The 25,211-nt window shown below is 35.9% G+C and overlaps 1 protein-coding gene across 1 annotated transcript in view; it reads right to left on the bottom strand.

The window, feature by feature from the left end:
* ebo (exportin ellipsoid body open) overlaps positions 1 to 25,211 on the bottom strand; it is a 295,439-nt gene that overhangs the window by 231,746 nt on the left and 38,482 nt on the right. The window contains exons 3-4 of the mRNA XM_089252540.1: positions 24,569 to 24,681; positions 10,880 to 11,077 (exon numbers count right to left, since the gene is read on the bottom strand). Of these exons, the coding sequence (XP_089108666.1) occupies positions 10,880 to 11,077; positions 24,569 to 24,681 (311 nt within the window). The remainder of the gene's footprint in view (positions 1 to 10,879; positions 11,078 to 24,568; positions 24,682 to 25,211) is intronic.

Raw genomic sequence — 25,211 nt, 5'->3', positions numbered from 1 at the left:
ATGTCTAAAGTTGTTGAAAGTGTGATTAAAATGAAAATAATGGATTTCCTAAATACAAATTCGTATTTTTTGGACTCTCAGTTTGGTTTTCTACGAGATAAAAATACGGAAATTGCAATTTTAAAACTAATGGAAAATATTCATAAAAATATAAATGAAGATAATAAAACACTGACCATATTCTTAGATTTAAAGAAAGCTTTCGATAGCGTTGATCATAAAATTCTTCTGAATAAAATTTATCGTGCTGGTTTGAGAGGCACTGTGTATAATTGGCTAGAAAGTTATCTTGTAAACAGAATGCAAGCTGTGAAAATTGGGAATGTGGTTAGCGGTTATAAATATATTAACACAGGTGTTCCTCAAGGATCAGTTCTTGGGCCCATATTGCTTTAAATTTTTGTTAATGATTTAAAGTATCTTCAATTAAATGGACATTTAATTAGCTATGCTGATGACACAGCCATAACCATAGCAGCAGAAAATTATGATATTCTGAAAAACCATGCAGAAGCAGATCTGTATAAAAAAAATATTTGGCTGAATAGTAATAAACTAGTCCTGAATCTTAATAAAAATACATATATCAACTTTCAACTTTATAATGATAATAGAGAACAATTGAAATTGCAGTGTCACAAATAAGGCTGTCCTTTTCATCATTGTGTATGCCCCACGATTTCTGAGGTTGATGAAATGAAATATCTGGGAATAACGTTAAATAGAAGTCTTAAATGGAAATCCCACGCTATTGCAATCAGTAATAAACTAAAATATATCAATATAAGATTTTACCATCTGAAAAACATAATTTCAAGTGAATTTCTCCATACGCTTTATTTTGCATGGGTTTTCTATATTTTACAATACGGTATATGTATCTGGGGCGGTGACTACAGATCTAATTTAGAACTAATAAAAAATAATTTAAGGAAAACCATTAATGTAATATCTAGTCAATATTCTTATTCATCAAATATTGATTCCAGTTCTGATTATAGATTTGATATACATAAACTTTATTTATATTGAGTTTTACTGTTTCTACAAAAAAACCAAAACATGGCTCACATTGCGACACACTCCTACACAAACAAGACAATATGGATATCTATATGAGGTCATAAAACCTAAAAAGACACTTATTCAGAAGCAATTTTTATATTTAGCACCAAGATCTTATAACACATTAAGTAATGATATAAAATTCGAAAGAAACATAAACCGCTTCAAAAAATTGCTTGTAGGCTACATTAACTCCTGTTAACTCAATCTAAAGAAACACCAATATCTGCCATGTGTTTAACTGCATTTTATTTTGTGAAATGAAACATTACTGGTGAAAATAATAACCATACCTCGTACTGCGGCCTACTGTTTGATCAACTTGTATTATTTATGATGCTGTGTGTATTGTGTTTCAATAGCCTGCGTTTGCCAATCGATAACATTATTTGAGGTTTAACCCTGGACAGATCATATATAGATCTCTTGGGTCTATTATGGATATTTACTTTTGATTTCCCTCCCCCCCCCCCCCGTTTTGTATGGTTTGTATTAATAAATTCTATTCTTAATTAGCAATGATTTACAATATATACAGGGTGATTATAACTAAAGTACTGATTTCAAAACACTGTAAAAAAAGAACCATTCTCAGAATGACTTGAAAATTTGCATGAATATTCCTGAAGCAATGGAATTTTATCTGGCAAAGAGGAAATATATACTTAAAAATGTAAATTCAATGACGCTGTACTCACCCAACACGTGGGAAATTTGCTCACAGAATGGACAAGATAGCCAGTCAGGGTAAAATGATAACTTAATTAGCAATGCATAGTTCAGGGAAACATCACAAAAAAAATGAAGTAATTGAACAAATTACTACAACTCTTACTCAAGAAATGTTAAATATGTTGTCCACCGTGTTCTGGCTATGAAGTAAAACCACTAAAATGCTTGTTCAACAGCAGATCAAGAGTATGCTAAGGTCATGATGTGGATGCACTTGCAATTCACCTTTATTAAACAAAATGCCCCCCCCCCCGTTAATATTCCCGAGGAATTTCTAATGTATAAGCGGACGCGCTGGAGCTTGCAATTCACCAAAGTTTGCAATCCGACCACTGTTCATAACATTTTGAGGTACCCCAGCCAGAAGTTGCAAAGGTTAAGTTTAGGTGAACTGGCTGCCGACCAGGTGTCATGTCATCCTGTTATTGTCAAAATAGTTCAACTGCTGCTTTGCTGGTATTACAATGTGCATCTTGATAAAAGTTGTTCTATCCACACACTGATGCTGTTGAAGTGTCGAAATGATGTGGTTGCACAAAATAGATTATACTGCTGGCCAAGTACAGCATCATCTAATTGCACATTTTGCACTTTTTTTTGCTAAAAAAATTTCCATTGCTTCAGGACTATCCATGCAAATTTCCAAGACATTCTGACCAGTATTTATTGTATAGTTTTGGAATCAAAACTTTAATTATAATCACCTTGTATACAGCTGATTATTTTTCATAAATCTGTTACTACTACTATACAGTAGAACCTTGATTAACTGTGCTTAAGCATGAAAATATTAAAAAAAACTATTGAATATTAAGATTGGGTGATATACAGTGCAAGATGCTACTTCTTATGGGAAAGATAATGAAAATGTCTGAGGTAATGTAACTACTAGTGTTTACACTGGTCTTTGTCCTTTAGGGACAGCTGGTGTCTTTATTGGATTATAAGACCACCTGTGTGTGTGTGTGTCAGCATGATGGTGTCACTACTGTTGCTACTTCTTGTAAAGGAAAAAAGGCAAAGCAAAAAAAAAAACCTGTGAGATAATACACCACTACATTTAAATGTGATGCAATCCTTATTAATGAATTTGCTAAAGATAGAGCATCAGAATTTAGCCAAAAGTTAGAAAATCTGGTAAGAATGAGAAAAAAATTTTTTGGCTTCTGTAAATAACTAAGATACTTCATATGAAAAACATATACAAGTATATATATTCAGGCCACTTTTATGAGACTTTTTGGAAAAAAACCACTTATATCATCTAAAGATATACCATCTCAATGTACCACAAAAATATAAAATGTGGTAAGAATGGTTCATTACTAGTCAAAATTTTCCAATGATATTTTTCAAGGAAAAAAAATATATTTAGGCCACTTTTATTTGATTTTTTGAAAAAAAAAACCCACTTGGTTTAAACCATAGTTTCCCAATCTTTTTTGTCACATCGCCCCCTTCTTCAGAAATTTTTTTCTCTCACCGCCGCCCAACGCAATCTAACTCATAGGATCCTATGTTATACCCATAGCTTCTACCGCCCCCCTGGAACATTCCATCGCCCCCCAGGGGGCGTTAATGCCCACGTTGGGAATCACTGGTTTAAACCAAACAATCCTAGAATAAAGTATTTTCAGATAATCAGCACGAGTTCAGGAATGGAAAATCATGCCTAACTAACCTCCTTTGCTTCTATGATCACATGACTAAGACTTCGGGTAAGGGCAAAAATGTAGATCTGTGTTACCTTGCAATCTGCTGAATCATTTCCCTGACTCTCCCTGACCATGACTCAAAATTTTTCGACCAAAAACGCATACACCGGGTTCCCGCTCAAAGAATTAGAAGTAGGGGATGGGGGTACCCCCTAAACAATATAATCATAGCATAATATTTAAAATGTCCCTCAGAAATTAATTTTTTTAAATTTGTAAAAAAAATCAAAAATAATTTGTTTTTTCAGGCCAATATTTCAATATCCTATAACAGCGGTTCTCAACCTTCTTTGACTCGCGGAGCCCTTTTAAGTAAAAAAATTCTATGGTGGAGCCCCGTAGACCAATTTTTTAATTATTCATCAATGTTACTGTTAATTTTTACTATTTAAAAATATTTAATTTTACTATTTTTTAATGTTTTCCTCAAGTGGCTGCAAAGCCCCTGGAGAGTGAACAAAGAGCCCCAAGGTCTCCACAGAGTACCAGTTGATAACCGCTGTCCTATAAGATTGACTCAAGCTAAAGCAAAATGACAGAAGTGACTTGGTAACAAAAACAATTTTGGACAAAAGAGTGTACTTGCAACCACAGATAATTCTATCCTGTCTCTCCTTACATTATTATTTTTTGAGGAGTCTTCCAGAGTCCAGTGTGTAAACTCTCTTCCTCAGTGCACAGCAAATTACGAAGGCATGCAAGTTTTTTCTAAGAATGACGCTCCTTCAAGACCACTTTCAAAATCACAGTGCAAAATGTATAACTTTCAAGATCCAATGTAAATAAGTGCAGGTGAACTGGATGGTTTTACTATGCTGTCTATCTTTTTCAAAGGGATTTGTTTACATTTTACTGTTCAATGCCAGTGTCATAATTTTCGATAAATAAAGCACACTTTTATTTCTAGCTTTTTGCAGAGCTTCATAAACATTGTTTATGCCTCTACATGTCCTAAAAATACAGAAGACAATCTAATGCTATTGGGTGACATCAGAGTCACAAAACCTAGAAATTAGTGGTTCTTAACCAGAAGTGTGAAAGAGCATTTTAAGGGTGTGAGATTAAAAAAAACAAAAAACATGTTGACTGATTATTCAGTGAAATTAAAATCAGGGGCGCGGCTTCCCAATCCAGATCAATTTCAACAATTTTTTTTCACAAGTTGCAGCCTCAAATTTATCAGATTCCAATCTTGCAATAAGTTTCCATGAGATCTTGAAAATAACTTCACACAAAAAAAGGGCAAAACGTTTGGAACTTTAAAATCTTTTTAGAAATGACTTGCACTCTGGAGGGACAGTCTTAAAAACTCATCTCGCACTTAATGGAGGGACAGTCTTAAAAACTCATCTCGCACTTAATGGAGGGACAGTCTTAAAAACTCATCTCGCACTTAATGGAGTATCTTTTACTGCCAGGCCAACAGAGGTAGCAGGCTTACCTCAAAGAGAGTTCCATATAAATTTCATATCGTCAAAAATGTCTATAGCTCTTTCCGAACATTATACATTTTCAACCTATCTCTTACTAAAAAAATTCGGAGAAAACAATTCTTTTTTAATTTTACCCATTTGTGGTGTCTTGTAATGTCTGTGAACTGTGTGTAGCATACACAAAAAATATCCACTACTGAAAGGTTGTTTCATCCCATCCAACTGCCTTCCATACAACCCACAGGTAGAACCCCAACTCTCTCATCTTGACATATTTGAATTTCCCCTTATACAGAGGCAGCAAAAAAAAAACAAGAGGATAAACCCTTTTCTCAGAAGAGATAGAAAAGAAATTAGAGCTGGTATTGGCTTTGTTTTCAACAATGAAAAAGAGGGTCTCCTTAGACACCCTTCATTCTTTTACTGAAAAAGAAAGTTCAGTGACCTTGACCAGCATTGGTTTCTAGTATGTAAAATCTCACCCTTCAACTGATAAGACATTTTGCTCATGTACACCAAAGTGTCTCTCAGTAATCCAGAGGAAAATGCAGATAAAGATTGTGGATAAGGCTTCCTTATTCTCTCCCAGAGGATCTCAAAGAGATAATCTTCTATGGGGGGAAAAGTGAAGACCAACCACTAAATGGGAATTCATCCCCCTTTTAATTTTTTCCCTTCAGATTTCCCATCTTTTCCAAAATATTAAGAATTTTCCCTGACTTTCGACAAATATTTAACATTTTCCGACTTTCCCTGACCATTTTCTGTTTCCCTGACTTTCCAGGTTGCTGGGAACCCTGCCTTGAATTCCAAAAGGCATTCGATCGGGTCCAACATGGTAAACTCTTGAAGCGTTTATACAAGATTGAGATTGGGGACAACTTGCTGGATTGAATAGAATCTTGGTGAAGAGGTAGGTCACAATGGGTTATGGTGAACAGGGATTCTCTGATTGAACAGGAGTCACAAGTAGAGTTTCTCACGGAAGTGTCCTTGGCCCCATACTTTTTCATTTTTCATCCATAAACTCGATCAGGGTATTGATGGGAGTGTTAGCAAATTCGCAGATGACATGAAACTGATGGGGATAATTGGGAATTTAAGTGATAAAAAGTTGCTCTAGTCCAAATTAAACCAGATTGGAGCACAGACAAATGAATTGAGCATGACTTTTTTGCACTGACAAGTGCATGTTCACTCATTTTTTTACTATCCCAGATGCAATTAGAGACACCGATCTGGGATTTCTCATTGACGAGAGATTACATTTTCTGAACATAGTTCAGCGGTGGTCAAAAAAGCAAATAGAATGCTTGGTTTCATTTTCTCTTTGGTTTCAAAAGGTCTCTTTGCGTTCTCCGAAAACATTCCACTTTTTTGAGGCTTAGTTCACCCTGGACTGGAGTATGCTGTAAGGTTTTTGAGACCATAACTGCAGAGGGACATATATTTTGTTGAAGAAGTGCAGAGACGAGCTAAGAGTGTCCTTGTCAGCACACTGGGCTTGAGTTATGAAGACTTGATTTTGTGAAATGTTTACATTCGAAGAGCACAGGTGTCTAAGGGGGGGAAATGATTGAAGTGTTTAAAATTTTCAATGGGATGGATAAAATGGACCATGAGTTATTAATACATTGACAATTGACTGCTTTGACAAGGGGACACCAGCATCAATTAGTGAAGGACGATTCTGCATTGTGGTGTGTTGCAGGGAATTTTTTTCTAATGGGGTTGTTAATAAATGGAATAGTTAGAATAGTTAAGTGTTAGAATTTACTATTCCCTTACCCCAGGGAATAGTAAATTCTAACACAAATGACATGTTTAAAAAAGAAATACGATGATCATGTTAGAGTAAATCGAGAAGCTATCTATATTTAGAATATAAGACAACCATAAATATTTTTTATGGGAATTGTATAGTATTTTATCATTGTATATATAGTTTGCTTTCATAATTGCCTTTTTACATGGTTCATACTCTTTCAAGTTGAAAAAATTCAAGGACTTTTCAAGCACTTTTCCAGGCAAAATTCTAAATTTCAAGGACGTTTATATTACACTAGATAAAAATTAATTTTTTCAAAAAAGTTAAATATATTCTAAATCTAAATTAAAAACTTATCATTCTTAATTGAAAATTAAGTTTTTAAGATATATAACTTCCATATAACAGTTATTTTTCTTGTTTTTATTCATAGACAATAGGCCTACCAAATTCTGAAAGGACTTGCTTTTAAAATAACAATTAAAGTTTAGCATACAAAATGACATTTTATTTTTGAAACGATACTAAACTTTGTAAGCAAAAAAAAAAATTAGAAAGCACATAGTCAGATGCATTCATTAATTTAATATTCCGACATAAGGACATATACAGCTGAATTCCGTTATAACAAACTGCAAGAGACCGAAGAAATAACTTTGTTATAATGAAATTTTGTTAAAAAGGAATTCCAGGTCTTTTTGCATTGTTCCTACATAAACTTATCTGCGGGATTAGAAAAGCGTTCGTTAAAATGAGATTTTTGCTATAATGGTATTCGTTAAAACAGGATTTGATTATGTGAAAAAAGTATTGGAGAGATATTAAACTTTTCCACCAAAAAGGAAAACCTTGAATGGAAAGCATTATTATTATTCACACTTCAAGCTATGAAAAACTATGTAACAGCTTAATCAAAACCTCAGGATGGTAGAATTCAGTTTCTCCAGGACATTAGGAGATTGTAGAAAGGTCTTCTAAGAATAATTAAGTTGAATAATTTAATGTTTTTGCATTGTAAAATTTATTTTGCTGGGGGGGGGGGGAGTATGTCAGAGTTTTGCTGACGTAATACTTTAACGGCCCCTTACCGAAAAAGTTAGTTATTTAGCGCAAAAATTCTGGATTTTTGTCCCGTATTTACTGAATATATGTCCCGCATTTCAATCGAGAAAATATGGTCAGCTTGTTTATTACTGAACCATGGTTGAAGAACCCTTTGGCCGCGTGCGTCTAATGAAGTCAATCCGCCACATTTGACAATAAATGAAGGGGGACTGGACCCCCGCTATATATTCTAGAAACCTTGCTTTTCCAACTGCATTTCCCGCGGCGGTATCGTGTTTTGCTGCCAGATTTTAGGTAACAAGCACTAAGGAAAAATACCTCCAGTTTGAACGTTTGAGAGGAACGGGGAATCGGAAAAAAGAAATTTAAGGCAGAAAAATATTTTCAAGCACTTCAAAATGCTTTTATTTTTTTCAAGGACTGCAACGATTTTTCAAGCACTTTTAAAGACTTGAAAATGAACTTTTTTTTTTTTCAAGGATTTTCAAGGACTGTACGAACTCTGTTTTAATTGGGTTGCTGTATTTAGAAACATGACATTCATATTTGTTATGGGCATCTTTTTCTGAGCCACCTCATTGGGCATTTTCCTTGTTGTGGCCTTGTATTTGTATAAGATTTGACTCCCTGGTGAAAGAGTCAGAGGAGATCAATGATTGTCATGACCCTGGTGGCATCGTGGCCCTCTATCATCAAGAATAACGTACCACAAAAAAAAGAAAAAATTGAGAAATGAACTGAATTACAAAGAACTTTGAGAAATGTTTGTATTAATTGAAGTATTATGAAATTGTTAAATTGTTGCAAAAATTGAAATTTAGAAATAACAAGTTGTGTTTAGTTTTGGAATTAACAAAGAAAGGATTTTGTTAAATGTATAAGAAATTCTTTGTTTTCGTGGGAGGGTATGTAATAAATTGTCATTTTGAACATTGTTGTTTTACGGTGCCATGTTTTATTATGCTGGGACAACCTTGATTGTGATGTTTCACGTTAGAACGGCTTTGACCGCATGAGACTAAAACTATTGCCATCAAGTAGGTCTTGGTCATTCTGGGTGTTAGGAAATTGGAATGAGGTGGTGGTGGTGTAACCAAGCCTATAACGCTAGGTATTGCCGGGAATTTCCCTCTCTCCCATATGTAATAAGTAACTCACGGGGACCTATTTGGCATTGAGTAGCACAACAGGTGGATTCAAAACTACTTTAACCAGAGGTGGGGACCAACCACGGGTCTAAGTCTGATATTTGTTATTCGTCCTATTGTCAAGCTCTAATGTCAGCATGCATAGCTCTAGCTTGTTATTGTATTCCTCTAACCTTCCAGCGAGAGTTGGAATTAGTATCTCCCATAGTTCCATAGTTGAGTGTGGTCATCTGTAGAATCTATGGACAACCCGTAGCAACTGGCAACTCTGGCAGAATATTATATTTTGTCAAAATTATTGGTTTCTATTAGTCTTTTTTTGCTGTATTTACTATTATTGCTCTTATTGAGTTACTGTATTTTTAATATTATTAAGTTATATTTGGCATCCATATTTTTTATGGGCATCTTTTCTCAGCCACCTCATTGAGCATTTTGCCTGTTCAGGCCTTTTCCGTAAGGTTTTGTAGAACATACCTACAGAGGGACATAAACTTGGCTGAAGGGGTGCAGAGAGAAGAGCTATGCATATACTTGTTGGCATACAAAGCTTGAGTTATGAAGAGAAACTCCATTTTTTGAAGATGTTTACATCCGAAGAACGCAGGTGTAGGGGGAAATATGATCAAAGTGTTCAAATTTTTAATAGGATGGACCATGAACTATTAATACTCTGTCAATTGACTGCTTTGACAAGGGGACACCAGTATCGATTGGTAAGAGATAATTCTAGGTTGTGGTGTTGCAGGGAATTTTTTCTAATAGTGTTGTTAATAAATGGAATAGTTTATCCCTGGGGGGATAGTAAATTCTAATACAATTGGCACATTTAAAAAGAAATAGGATAAACATATTGTGGTAAATCGAGAATCTATCCATACTTAGAGTAAGACAACCATAAATATTTTTTATATGGGCATTGTATAATATTTATCATGTATATATAGTTTTTAGTTTTCATAATTGCATTTTTAATTGGGTTGCTGTATTTAGAAACATGACATCCATATTTGTTATGGGCATCATTTTCTCAGCCACCTCATTGGGCATTTTGCCTGCTTTGTATTTGTATTATCACCAAGGCTGTAGCGAGACGGGGGAAATCAGGGGTCTGCCCCCCCCCCCGAAATGTGAGAAAATGACCGAAAAGGAAAAAAGATGGCCAAATCTACTGTTCTATCATTCCCCCCCCCCCCCCGAAGTGCAAGTGGTCCACTTCTGAACGAAATTTTTGGCTACGGGACTGATTAGCACACCGTCAAGCAAGTGCTTCAACAAGGACCCAACAGCATCGATTAATAAGAGGACAACTCCAGGTTGTGATGTCTCTGGGAATTTTTCTCTAATAAAGTTTTGAATAAATAGAGTAGCTCCCAAGCAGAATGTTTGTTTTGCATTGTTCTGCAATGGGCTCTTGGCTGACTGGAAATTTTCTGCGGTAAAAATCCCCATAATAGTGTTTTTTTCTGCACTTTTTTCTTAAAATTCTTTCAGATTTTTCGGAAATGTATGTAGCAGATTTAGGCATATTCTTCTTTGGAGGAGTAGCTTAACCCCGGCTGTCATGAATTCTGCCACGATTGATACATTTTAAAAAGAAATGCGATATTTATAATGATTAATTGAGAAGCAATCTATACTTAGATAGGACAACCATGATTTTTCATGGGGCAGTGTATTATATTTTATCATGATTATTAGATTTTTTAAGATAATTGCTCTTATTTTAAGTTGCTATATTTTAGATATATTTCGCATCAATTTTTTTTATGGGCATCTCTTATCTGCCATCTTGTTGGGCATTTTGCTTGTTGTGGTGCCTTTGTGTTTCTACTCTTGTATTTAAAACTTGCCACAATTCTTTGAATCTGCTATCAAGCTATAGGAAATACATCGATTTTCATCTCATATTTGAGATCCTGAGAAATAATAATTATTAATATATTAACTTACCTGGCAAATGTTGTGAAAGAAATCTGGGTAAGAACTGGGCCACTCCTGGCGACCAATTAGGGCAATTAATTTCCCAATTTTATTACTGACAAAATTTGGCACAAGTTTGTATCTTGTCATCAGCAATTCACACAGCTTGAATCTGACTTCAGATCGATGTCCTGCTGCCACAAAGGACCAGTGCTTGGTTATCAAAATCTGTAAAAGTTAAAATGAAATGTCAACATATACACTGGTGTAAGAAATTAAGAGAATTTGCAGACTTGGTCGATTATCTCTAGAACTACTGTACCGATTTTAATGAAATTTGATATGTACATACATTGATACAATACAACACAAATAACCATTCAATAATTGTAATACACACGCATGATTGTGTGTAACACTCGTTGGAGTCGGAAGGTATGAAACAGCGGTTGCAGAATAAACAAAAAAATTGGTTAATAGGGGGTATGGTCCCCTCTTACAGATATACAGGTTTCGCAGCATGATTTCATACTTGAAATAAGGCAGTTTATCATTTCCTGTGGCAATTGGTCCCACTCGTTCAGCAACGCTGTTTTCATTCCCTGGATGGTTCCCGGAGGGGGGTTGCGAGTTGCAATTGCCCTCCCCAGAGCGTCCCAGACATGCTCTATAGAGTTAAGGTCTGGAGATCTGGCTGGCCAATCCATCCGGCGAATATCCTCACTCTCTAGAAAATCGTCGAGCAGAAGACCTCTATGTGGCCTCGCGTTATCGTCCATAACTCAGGGCCAACTGCACCCCTGAAAAGGCAAACATAGGGCTCCAAGACCTCATCCCCATACCTCACACCAGTCACAGTGCCTCTTTCAAAGACATGGAGAGGTGTGCGGCCATCCAACATGATGCCTGCCCAGACCATTAAACCTCCTCCGCCATAATGGTCGATTTCGCGGACATTGGAGGATAGGTAGTGGGTCCCTGGTTCTCTCCATATGAACGTACAGCTAAAATCGGTGCTTAGGCTGAACCGGGACTCATCAGTGAAGGGAATGGTCGCCCATTGATCCATACTACAATCTCTGCTCTCTGCACCATGATAAACGGATTCTCCTGTCCGTAGAAGTGAGCGGGACGCAAACAGCAGGTCTTCTTGCAAACAACCCTCTCTCATGAAGTCTTTTGGAAACAGTCACCCTTGATACACGGGTTCCTGTGGCTGCATACAAGTCACGAGAGAGCTGAGAAGCTGTAGCACTCCTGTTACGCCTCGCTATAATCGACAAATGGCGATCTTCTCTGGCCGTCGTGGCACTTGTACGACCTTGCCCAGACTTTCTTTCGATGGATCCGGTATCCTGGAACTGTTTCCATAAGTTACACACGACGCTGGGCATTAAATTGAACTCTCTACAAATCTGGACTTGAGATTGGCCTGCTTCTAGCCTCCCCACAATTCGCCACCTCATTCCATCATCTAAACGTTAGTGGTTACTCATTTTTACTGTTACAATTTGAAATTAACCGATTGCTGCAAAATAACACCAAGAAATTCGCAGAGGTGTGCTAGCGAACGAAATGCGTCTTAACTTATGTGCGCTTATAAAGCCTGTTTCTCTACTGGCTCCGCCTACACACACGTGCACGCTTACGTATTTGACATACAAGATTTGCATTTTTGTCTAGAAGCAGTGGTTTTACATTCAGTTCAGTTCTTTTCATGAAATTTGATAAAATATGTAAATTCTCTTAATTTATTTCACCAGTGTATATAAGAAGCAGAATAGTTAATTTCCAATTTTCTTCACCCGTGACACTAACATGTACCACAGGAAAAATGTTATCCTAAAAACTAAATATGTGAAAAGACGTGGATTTGATTCCCCACAAAGGCAGTTGAATTTTCTCTTTCAAAAAATTCATCTTCGCAACAGCCAGTTGTTAAAAACTTTCATATGGTAGCGTAGAGTGAAGTCATCTGTTCATAAATGTGTTTGTACTTCATGCAAAATTTCAAAAATAACTGACCTATACCTGAGGAAGAACATTTTCTTAGTAAAAGGATATTGTGATATGGGGACTGGAGGCATAAGTTCTGGTGCAGCAAATTTTTTTTCACGAATGCATTATCTGTGTGAATCTCAAAACACGGTTTGACCATTTCTATAGTTTTATAAATTTCACTGATCTACATTATAACTGGCACTGTGAAAATAATCAAACACTCTGTAAAATGTCACTTTTTTCCAAGAATTTTTTTTCTGATTTTGTATAGGGGATATGGTGCTTCCCCTCCCTCCCCCAAACTCACAGAACAATAAACTGAGGAAGAGAAATAGTTATCTTTTCTTCATTACATACCCAAAGTTATGTGATAGGTTAGACTACAATAAGCTCCCAAGTCAAATTCACGTTAATCAGGATGCAATTTTGCATATAAATATTGTTTAATTGGAACCAATATTTCTAAAAATGTCAGGCTTTCTAAAAAAAAGTTGTAATAAAAAATTTGCGCTCCGACATATATAATTAAAAACTTACCATTAAATATTTCAAATTACTCCAGAATATGTACAGATAAACATTAGGTATAGTACAATATTTGATAACAAATTAAAGAGTCACATTTTATGATTTTGCTCCAACCAAAAAAAGAGCTGCTTGTGATTAAACAAGCTGATTTAGTAATTGCTTTTTGTTTTATTAAACTTTATAGAGTAGCCTAAATTACAGTGGCAGGCAGGGTTGTTTGGTTTAAACCACGTTGGTTTAAACCTTGGTTTTTTTCAAAAAATCAAATAAAAGTTGCCTAAATATCATTTTATTTCCTTGAAAAATATCATATTGGTTCATTATTAGCCAAAATGTTTCATTTTTTACCACATTTTATATCCTTGGGGTACATTCTGATGGCATATCTTTAAATGACATAAGATTTTATAAGTGGTTTTTTTTCAAAAAGTCTCATAAAAGTGGCCAGAATATATATAGATTTTTCATATGAAGTATCTTAGTCATTTAAAGTTATATATAAAAGCCAAAATTTCTCATTCTTACAACATTTTTTAACCTTTGGCTACATTCTGATGCTCTATCTTAAGCAAATTCATGAATAAGGAGTGCATCACACATCTAAATGTAGTGGTGTATTTATCTCACAGTGTTTCTTTTTCTCTTCACAAAGAAGCAGCTACAGTAGTGACACCATCATGCTAGGGGCAGGTGGTCCTATAATCCAATAAAGACACCAGCTGTCCTTAAAGGACAAAGACTAGTGTACTAGTAGTTACATTACCTCACTTACATTTTCATTTTCTTTCCCATAAGTAGCACATCTCCTACGGTATATCTCCCAGTCTTAATATTCAATAGTTGTTTTTTTTATACTTTCACACACACACACACACACTGTTAAGCCCAGTAAATCAAGGTTCTACTGTATAGTAGTAACATATTTATGAAAAATAATCAGCTATATACAGGGTGATTATAATTTAAGTTTTGATTCCAAAACTATACAATAAGTACTGATCGGAATGACTTGAAAATTTGCATGGATACTCCTGAAGCAATGGAAGTTTCTTTCGCAAAAGAAAAAAGTGCAAAATGTGCAAGTAGATGATGCTGTACTTGGCCAGCAGTATAATCTATTTTGTGTAACCACATCATTTCGGCACTTCCACAGCATCAGTGTGTGGATAGAACTTCTATCAAGATGCACATTGCAATACCAGCAAAGCAGCTGCTGAAGACCCATTTTGACAGGATGCACCTTAACCCTTGCAACTTCTGGCTGTTATGAACTCAAAATGTTATGAACAGTGGTCAGATTGCAAACTTTGGTGAATTGCAATCTCCAGCACCCCCAAAGCAGAATGTTTTGCGATGTTCTGCAACGAGCCCTGAGCTGACTGAAAATGTTCTGCGGTAAAAATTCACATATACATAATAGCGCTTTTCTACACTTTTTTTACAATTCTTCCAGATTGTTCCGCAACAGCACTGGTTGTTCTGCGACATATGTCGCACATTTCGGCATATTCTGCTTTGGGGTCCAGCACATTCCCTATATGTTATAAGTTCCTCAGGAATATTAACGGGGGGGGGGGGGGCGTTTGGTTTAATAAAGCTGAATTGCAAGCACATCCACATTATGACCATGGCATACTCCGATTCTGCTGTTGAACAAGAATTTTTGTGCTTTCAACCTCATAGCCAGAACACGCAGTGGACAACATATTTAACATTTCTTAAGTAAGTTGTAGTTATTTGTTCAATTACTTCGTTTTTTGTGATGTTTCCATGAATTATGAAATCGTGAAATGCTATAATTAAGCTATCATTCTGCCATGACTGGCTATCGTTTCCATTCTGCGTACAAATTTCCCACATGTTGGATGATGTCATTAATTTTACATTTTTAAGTATTTTTTCCCCTTTATCAAATAAAGTTGAATTTTTTCAGGAATATTCATGTCAATTTTCAAGTCATCCTGACAATCATTCTTTTTTTACAGTGTCATGAAATCAGAACCTTAGTTATAATCACCTTGTATATCGTAAATCATTGCTAATTAATCTGAATTATTTATGCTTCATTAAAGACATTATATTCACCTAATTTTTATTACTTTTTGCAAAATAGCTTCCTAATTAAGTATACTGAAAGTAACTGGAGAAAAATCTTTATATATTATATGATTAATAATAACATTAAAAGAATTTTCAAACACACAGTAATCCATTGAGTTAAGCAAAAAATAATTAAATTGCAAAAGTTGGTTTTTGTTAAAATGTAAGAAATATTTTTTGATTAATTAGTATGGGAATAGTGTTAATTACATTAATAACCATTTTATCTAAGGTAACTAACTTCATATACTTGATACATAGGACTCACATAAATGTATTTTGCAACTATTCTTTTATTTTCATCAAAATCCAGCGAACAAACGGGGGGGGGGGGCAGGGATGGGATTGCTGTTGACACTTTTCGGAGCAGTTTTGGAGCAGTAAATTTAGTGTTTCGGAGCAGCAATCTGTGAATTCGGAGCAGTGCGCAGAATCATTATTACAAATACAAATACAACGCCACAACAGGCAAATTGCGCAACGAGGTGGCTGACTTAACAACATCATGGATCCCCGAGCCATTTTTTGGATGCCCTACCTACTACTGCTACACCCCCCCCCCTCGCGGAACCCAACGAATCGGTACATGCGGGAATGTGTGTGTACATGTAGTAAAACCTGACGTGAAGTTTTTTTGTTTCTCTGTAATGCTTGTTATGTGTAGTGCTGCCATCTGCCACCAGTTTTTCTAACTATGAGTGAAGTGTTATGATTGAATGATTTATCGTTGTAGGACTGTTGCTCTCTGTGGCGAGACTTTTTAACGGGGAGATCGGCTCGCATTTGCGCCTTTAAGTTGATAACCACAGAAAACCAACTTCAGCCTATCACCACTGTCGGGTTCAAACCCGGATCCTCGCATCGCGAGTCCATCACTATAACCACTCGACCGCCACAGCAGCTATACTCAGCGGCTATACTCTTTCTTTATACTCATAAAGAAATTGTTGCAAAATGGGAGAGAATTTCGGAAGAATCAACACTATGGTTGGCGATTTAGCACTCATTATTCGGCGAGATTGGCGATCTTACACGTTATTTGGCGATTTAACACTCATTATTTGGCAACATTGGTGATTTAACGCGCGTTATTCGGCCAAGTTTCTAAATTAGCAATCGTAATTCGGCGGACATGATCTTTTTACTCCTGGAATGTCTACTCCTGTCACTATAACCACTCGACCACCACAGCGGCTGTATCGATTGCACAGATTTCACCAAATCAGAATCCTGGGTCGTTATGCAGGGATGTCACAACTTGACACATGTTTGGCTTAACTCCGCTTAAGTCAACTATGACTTTTGTCCCTTTACTATGACTGGTTTTTTACAATTGCCAGTGTTTTACCATTCGAAGAATTTTTTGATGTTGTCCGTGGGTACTTCGATAATCCTTTGTTTCTTTGTTCAATATGATGGGTCCCTTTTTTGCGCTATGGGTGGGGGGCATGCATGTGAAGAATGAATGCGTGAAGCCTCTTGGCCAGCCTATCATTTTAGTGGCATTTCCAGGACAGGTCTTTCATTCTTTTCATGGTCAAAAGAAGTGTGGATGATCCCTAAAGTGTGGTGTGATTTCAACATCCAATAGGGATGAAAATCTTATCTATTGTAAGTTTTGATATTGTCTGTTGCAGAGAATGCTTTTGGCGGAACTCGGTTTTACGATTTATTGGAAAAGGAGTAAAAGAAAAAGAGCTAAAGCCTGGTTAAAAGCTGAATATGTCATTTGGTTATCATTGTGAGTATCAACGGCCGTGAATACAATGGCTCCAAGCGAACTTCATACTTTAACTTTAAAATCAAAAGTAGAAATTTTCAAAAACTAGAATCAGGAAAACTCAGAGTGAACTCGCCGAAGAATATGGAGTTGCGCGGATTCCATTTCAACATTTGCTAAAAGTGAGGGAAATTTTTTTTCAGCATTTGAATCTTCTTATGAACCAAGTAGAAAATGCATAAGAAATCAGAATTCAGCAATGTAGAGAAGACCTTTGTCAAAAATGAAAATTTTTCGAACCGAGATAATCAGATTATTCAATTTTGAACATTTTAACCAGTTATAGGGTTCCGGCATCAAAAATCAGTTTTATATGTTTGATAAAACTTGCATCCACTTGTAGGGAAGTAAAAAATTAGTCATAATCCAAGCTGGGCGTAAGAAGAAAAAGTAAAAGTTTACAAATCAAACAAATAAGCATACATTAAAAAAAAACCTCATGACATTTTGTTGACTCATGACTCTGTTTTCCTGCAATTTCTCAAGAACACTACACATTTTTTTCTTTCTGTGTTTTCAGACGAATTTGCCCACTTTCGATGTCTGCAAAGTTTTTTCTCTTTATCCCCAATTCTATCATTTTCTCTACAGTGTTCAGCATAGCTTTTGATAATAAATGAATTTTCAACTCCCTTTCTTCTGCTTTTAGTCTTTGATTCTCATCTGGTCATGGAACTTTCTTATCAAAAGTTTTTTGGTGCTGAAGTCTGTCTTGGTACTTCTGATGCGAGCTGTGAACAGCTTTCAGGAGAATGGCATCGACATCAATATCTTTAGCATTTTGAGAATCCTGCATATAAGATTTTATTTGTTTAAGTTGCCGCTGTGGTGGTCGAGTGGTTATAGTGACGGACTCGCGATGCGAGGATCCGGGTTTGAACCCGACAGTGGTGGTAGGCTGAAGTTGGTTTTCTGTGGTTCCCAACTTCAAGGCGCAAATGCGAGCCAATATCCCCGTTAAAAAGTCTCACCACAGAGAGCAACAGTCCTACAACGATAAATCATTCAATCATAACACTTCACTCATAGTTAGAAAAACTGGTGGCAGATGGCAGCACTACACATAGCAAGCATTACAGAGAAACAAAAAAAACTTCACGTCAGGTTTTACTATATGTACACGCACATTCCCGCATGTACCGATTCGTTGGGTTCCGCGGGGGGGGGGGGTGTAGCAGTAGTAGGTAGGGCCTCCAAAAAATGGCTCGGGGATCCATGATGTTCTTAAGTCAGCCACCTCGTTGGGCAATTTGCCTGTTGTGGCGTTGTATTTGTATTTGATACTTTCAATCAAAAGATTTGATCTATGTTGCAGGAAATGTTTGTTTACACTAAAGCCCCTCTCTCGCAGTCTGCATTTTCATGTGGGCAAGACATAATAAGGCTTTGACAAGCACAAGCAAAATTTTGAACTTTGCACTTCCAAGTTTTTCAGATCAAATATAGATCCCCAATACTTATCTATAACCTTTGATAACTCACATGTATATCTTCACACTGCAGAGAAATCCATTCATCCAAGAGAACAGGGGTATCTGAAGGACAAACTTGTGGTAGCTTTGAAACAATATACTTAATACATGTTAATGAAGAGTTTTCCAGTCGCAAAAATGGGATGCAAACACTTCATTTTTTCCAGCATGGTGTTCTCAAAAGGTAAAACTTTGAGCAAGTGCTTGATCGTTTAACACCTGATAGAAATTTTTTGTTGAGAACATTCTCCCAGCTCAGCAAGATTGGATTCTATTTCAGCACCAACAACCAAATTTTTCCTGCAGTTCTCACTGCTATAGCTAAATTCTGAAGCTCAGCAATTCTAACATTCTGAATATGTTCAGATTTCAAGAAACGTTCCATAATTTTTCTAACAAGAGCTCCTAGCTCATCATACAAAATGTGTATGAGGGGCTCCTCTTTTCCAAATAATGTCAGAAAGCCATTCAAAAGTTCTGATGCTTCTTTCAGAAACAAAGCTTTCACCAAAACACTTTTATCTGAAAAGACTTCCTGGATTTGATGCAGTCGAGATGAGTCTGATCTGGACTCCTTACTTCTGAATCAATGCTGAATTATCTCTTTCATTAATTCTGGAATTCTCTTTCAATAATTCTGGAATTATTTAGTTTATTAATTATTTCTTTCACTAATGCTGAAATTATTTCTTATTACTGCTGAAATTATTTCTTATTAATGCTGAAATTATTTCTTATTAATGCTGAAATTACTTTTCATTAATTGCGTAATTTTTAATTAATGCTGGGAATTTCATAAAACTAGAATTTTTCTTTCATTAATTCTAAAATTCCCTCTTTCATCAATGCTGAATTCTCTCTTTCATCAATTCTCTCTCTCATTAATTCTGGAATTATCTTTCATTAATTCTGGAATTATCACTTTCATCAATGTTGAAATGATCTTTTATTAACTCTGGAATTATCACTTTCATCAATGTTGAAATGATCTTTTATTAACTCTGGAATTATCTTTTATTAATTTTGGAATTATCACTTTTACAGGGGTGGGAAGTGACTAAGTCCACTTTGGAGCAGCAAGATTCAGGATTTGGAGCAGCAAAATTCAGGATTCGGAGCAGTTTTGGAGCAGCAAATTCAGGATTTGGAGCAGCAAAATATGGGATTCGGAGCAGATATTTATAAATTAGAACAGTGAAATTAACAAGAATATTTTCGTTAACCCTCAACCCTTTTCAAAATAAAACTGCATTGTCTTTTGATATCAAACATTTTTTCGTCAGCTTGATTTTTGTTTTTGGTGTTTTAGGCTTTTGAAACCTTGTTTGAAAGAGCGGCTGTCATAAAATTTTTTGCACCTGTCTATTTAAGATGATTTTTGCTTACTGAGGGCACTATTTGCTGCCTTGAACAGCAGCACTTCAAATGAGCTAAAACATTTTTATAAGTTTTCAATTTTTTTATACTTGGAAAGATTTTGTTGCAAAATGGAATTGAATTTCGGAAGAATCAACACGATGTTTGGCGATTCAGCACTCATTATCTGGCGAGATTGGCTATCCGAAACTCGTTATTTGGCGAAATTGGCGACCTGACACTCGTTATTTGGCGATATTGACGATTTAACGCTCGTTATTCGCCAAAGTTTCTAAACTAACATTCGTAATTCGGCGGACATGCGCTTTTTACTCCCGGAATGAAATTTTTTTTTCACGAAACATCGGGATTTAACACAATGACGATCGACTACAGTAATTTCTGCTGCTTCCAGTGGCGATTTTTTTTTAAACGGAAACACTCGCATTTGCACTTTGACGCTGAAAGGCATTGCAAATTATCTTCAGTTCGACGATCACGGACAATATCGGGGTTTCACGTAGGAAAGCCCGATGAGGGGCCGATAATTTAAGGCAATAGTTTAGGCATAGTGGAATAAAACAATCTCTTCTCGGAAAGAATCGTTTCGTAGCAAGCAGGAGCAAAAATATTTTTTCGTCCTTTCCGAAATTCCGGGCATACTGAAGCAAAATTCGCTATTTGGCGCAGAAAAATAAGAAAATACGCTATTGGAGCAGGATGGCGCAAGATATTAGTTTTGGCGCAGTGCGGCGCAATTGGAGCAGAGTTCCCACCCCTGCTTTTATCAATGCTGAAATTATTTCATTTATTCCAGAATTATCTTTCATTAATACTGCAATTATCACTTTCATTTATTTTGGAACTGAAATTATCTATTTCATTAATTCTAGAAATTTTCTTTCATTAATTTTGGAATTATCTCATTGATACTGAAATTATTTCTTTCATTTATTGTTTAAAACTCCTATTTATGCCATAAGAAAATAACGGGGGATTGTGCGTGTTTTCACCGAGTCACGTGATCTTCCGACGAATGATGTTACGGCCGCAGTTCTCAGCACTGCCAAGGTGAAGACCGCTGACGTCATACTCCCTCCAGCTCGATGGTGCAAACATAGTGCGTCCGCATTTCAGATTCCGATAACCCGCATCGTCTCTGATAGGTTAACTAACCCGAACTTTTTTTAGCTTGAAATTCGATTTTTTAATCAATCGGAGGTGACGCGAGTTTTCAGAATCTGAAATACAGAAGCACTATTTTCACACCCAAATGCAGGAAACCTTGGCAGAACCGGTTATCTTGATGAATTCTACAAAAAAACCGGAACATACACAAAGGTTTTCTATAAGTTACAGTAGCAACGCCGAGGTTGACGTCACAACATGATTCAAATGACGTCATCGAAAGCGAAAGTTGAAGAGGGAAATTTCGGAGAACCCCGATTGGCGCAGAAACGCCAAATTTTCTCGGGAAATCAATGTTATGGCGCGGTATGTAGCAGGAAATTGCTAATGGCGCAGCTTGGTGCAGCACCTAGAACACTGAAAGCTTCTCTAGGGTGTAATGCAGGAAAAGCAACATTTTGTTTAAAAAATTCCCTTTCCACCGATTTTGTAGGCCAAAATGACCAACATAAGCATATTGATAGCTGGTACATCTCTTTCAATGAAATAGCAGTGTAAATTTTCCTTCTTGAGTGGCATATAAATTTGTTCGAAATGCTAAATTTTCCATCAGTGGCACTGAAAAAAAGAATAAGAACATCAAGTTTGGCGATGCATCCGACATTGGTAGAATTTCCTGAGATGGTCCCACTTCCTTGAAATCTGGGTTTTGGTTTTTCTCTCAAACCATATGAAATTGTCGAGAAGATCCAGGCATTTGGCAGTGTTATACATCAGCATCATTTTAGTCATAATGCATGCAGTAAGCTTTGTTTTATTTTTTTATCTGGGGTATCATCAGATGCATTAGACTCCGGATCCGAGAGACGCTTTGAAATTAGTATAATATTGCTTCCTCTGTACTAAGGAATTTTATAGGCATTTCACCACCAATAAAAGTAATAAATGCACAATAATCGGGGGGGGGGGGGGGAAGAAACTCAAGGCAAAATAAATTCCAGAAAATAAAAATTAAAGGAATAGAGAGAGAGCATAGAAAGTAGTCGTTAAAAGGAAAAGCTGCTCTAAAACCACTAGAATGAAAGAATGGTTATGTGCTGGACAAAAAATAGCATATGTTGTGTCTTCTAACCCCCGAAACTCCTCCACAAATACACATCTGAGATGTTTCAAAACCATGGCTGATGTCACCCATTTCCTAGTAAACAAGAAAGAGGGGAGAAAATGAAGAAAAACAAGGTCGCTTCCTCTCAGAGAGGTGGTTTCACACTGACGTCACTTGGTGTATCGCATTGCTCTAGGTGTGCGTTGTCCTCAGTACGGAACCACCTTTTTAAAACTTCCCTAATTTGATTTTAAACTATTCTTAAGTTTATTGAATGGCTTGATTTCAACAAATAGGGCAAAATCTATAAAAAACCATCATCAATTTTTGAAATTTTTTTTTATTTTTTTTATTAGGAATTAAATTTTAAAACAAGTACCACAAAAATAGAGAAAATGGCAGATTTTCTTGCCACTTGCAAAACAAAATCAGTATGATGCTGCCATCTCTGACAGAAAATCTAAATCTTAAGCTATTTAATAAGATTTAAATGATTACTGTGCGAAAATTAGTTATTTTTTAATGGAATTTTGAAAAGGTGGTTTCGCTATGGGGACACCGCGCCGGAAATGGTTAAACTGTGCGCCGACAAACTTTGTCTGGGGTGCTATGCAGTGGTGGCCCAACAAAGGTTTTTGCAAAGAAATCCTTTATTAAACTGCTCTGGGGAGCCACAAATAATCATTGATTAGGGTAAGAGGCAGCACAAGTGGAAAATTTGAGAACCTGAGATAAGCAGTACCCCTCCCCCACTCCCTGAAATGGTAATAATGCTTGCCCACTATGTTAGTTTTCTAGAAAGTCATAGTATAACTTTGAAAAAAGTCCCTAACTGCATTCTGAAGTTCTATTCTCTTCTCTTTTGTGAAAATCGGGGCATAGTAATTAAGTGAATATTAATTAAGTGAAGTTATGATTGAGACAACTGAAAAAATTCTCCAGTTGCCCAATTACTTTGATGCAAGACAGACATAATCTTAAGGTTTTACTTTTAATCGATCCAAACTTTATTTTCTTTCAAATCATTTATTTTCCTCAACATTACAGTATTGAATGTGAATATTCAATCTCGTACAATAATATTAGCCTCTATGTTGCTCCAAGTCTTCAAGTGCTAATCATATAAGCAGTCAATATGCCTCTAATACCTCAGTAGTTTACTCTTTTTGCCAAAACTTAGCTGAGTTCAGCTTTCGTGAAATAATTTTAACTGGATTTTTGAAAATCTCTCCACAACAACTACTCTATATGTGTAATATTATACAGTGGAGTCTCAATAATCTGGAGGTGGATGAGACAATCCACCTTAAATTACTGAAAATTTTAATTATCTAAAAAACAGTAAGTTTTACTTAAAAAGTTAGTGTTACTTAAAAAAATAAAGGAAATAAAAACAATAAAAAAAAGAAAAAAAGACTCATGTGGAACACTGCACTTTCAATCTTGAATAACTATGGATAGAAATTGTTATATAATTTAAAGAAACTGAAATTTTTTCTCTTGTTTTAAGCCATAAGCTTTATGTTTATGTTTTATGCTTTAAGAAGCATAACATTGATTGACAGCATGGCTTCAACTGGTTTTACGCATGAAAAAACAGTTTTTAGTACTTCCACATTTCTAATACGAGTTTATTTTTTTAAATTGGTAGAAATGATGTTTTGGGAATGGGGGTGTATGGTGAACACCACAAAATACTGACAGCTATCAACCGCCTTTTCAATGATTGCACTTACTGGAGCCATTAATGGACAATACAATTGTCCACCATCAGGTAGAAAATGTTAAATTTGTTCCTTTTTCCCAGCAACCCCCCCCCCCCCCCGCCCAAGATTAAGAATGGATCCATTTGGCAAAATTCATTCACAGAAAAAAAAGAATATTTATTATGGTAGTTACTCATTAATGGACTGGGGGGTTGCTATAGTGGCTTGTTATCTGGGGGAAGAAAAATACGACGGGGCTGTCTTGTCCCATTTAAACTGAAATAACTGTAGAATATATCATACACTATTGGGAAAAAAATTAAGCAAGCAAGGAAACAAAAACAAAAAAAAAAGAAAAAGCAGATAGATCTGGGGAAGGAAGTTCAAAAACTTTCAGATAAAAAAAAAAAATACCAGCAGATTTTCTAATTTCATATTGTGAGTTAATTATTTAAATTTTGAATTTGCCTTTTCCCCATGATTAAAGCTGTATAGATCAGTTGAAAGCATGTGGGGAGGGGGGAATAATTAGTTGGTACTCACCTCCAATATGTTCAAGCAGTACATCATAACGCAGTCATTATTTGTAGAGTCCAAGTATTCAAGACAATGAAACCACACATTTTCATTGCTACTAAATTTGAACAAGTATTCCTCTGGATAAAGAAAATGAAAGTTAATTCTACTAGTAAATTTTAAAATGGTTAATTTCACAAACTATTGCTTTCTACTCAAACATTTTTTTAATATTAACAGACATGCCAACTTTTGGAATCCAGAAATCTGGAGATTCTCTTGAGAGGGGGGTATCACCCATCCCTGTGTGCTCATAAACCCAGGCAGGTTCTACATGTCCCTGAGCAGAATATAATTCAATGTCAGTCTTTCCATGAAGAATAGAGAAATCACATCTACACACTGTTCAAAAAGCATATGTGCTTCCTTACGTGTATGCTATCAGTGACTGATAATCTTGGGTATATGAATTCTTATGTATAAAAGCAGTTTTATATTTTCTTTCTGACGACATATTAATCAGAAGAAACAATTAAAAACCTCAAAATACAAAGCTGTTGACGAAAAAACTTATTGTGTTTACCGCAGGGCTGTTAATGGAATATAATAATGATTATACGAGAATTTCGGCAACCAAGGTCATCCTCCTGATAAATGATTGCAGATAAAC

This window comes from Pholcus phalangioides, unplaced genomic scaffold (assembly GCF_987345545.1).
Source record: "Pholcus phalangioides strain wild (caught in Gottingen) unplaced genomic scaffold, Ppha-v1.0 ptg000029l_1, whole genome shotgun sequence".
Taxonomy (NCBI): domain Eukaryota; kingdom Metazoa; phylum Arthropoda; class Arachnida; order Araneae; family Pholcidae; genus Pholcus; species Pholcus phalangioides.
The sequence above is the reverse complement of the archived record's forward strand: the minus strand, read 5'-3'. Positions and strand labels throughout refer to the sequence as shown.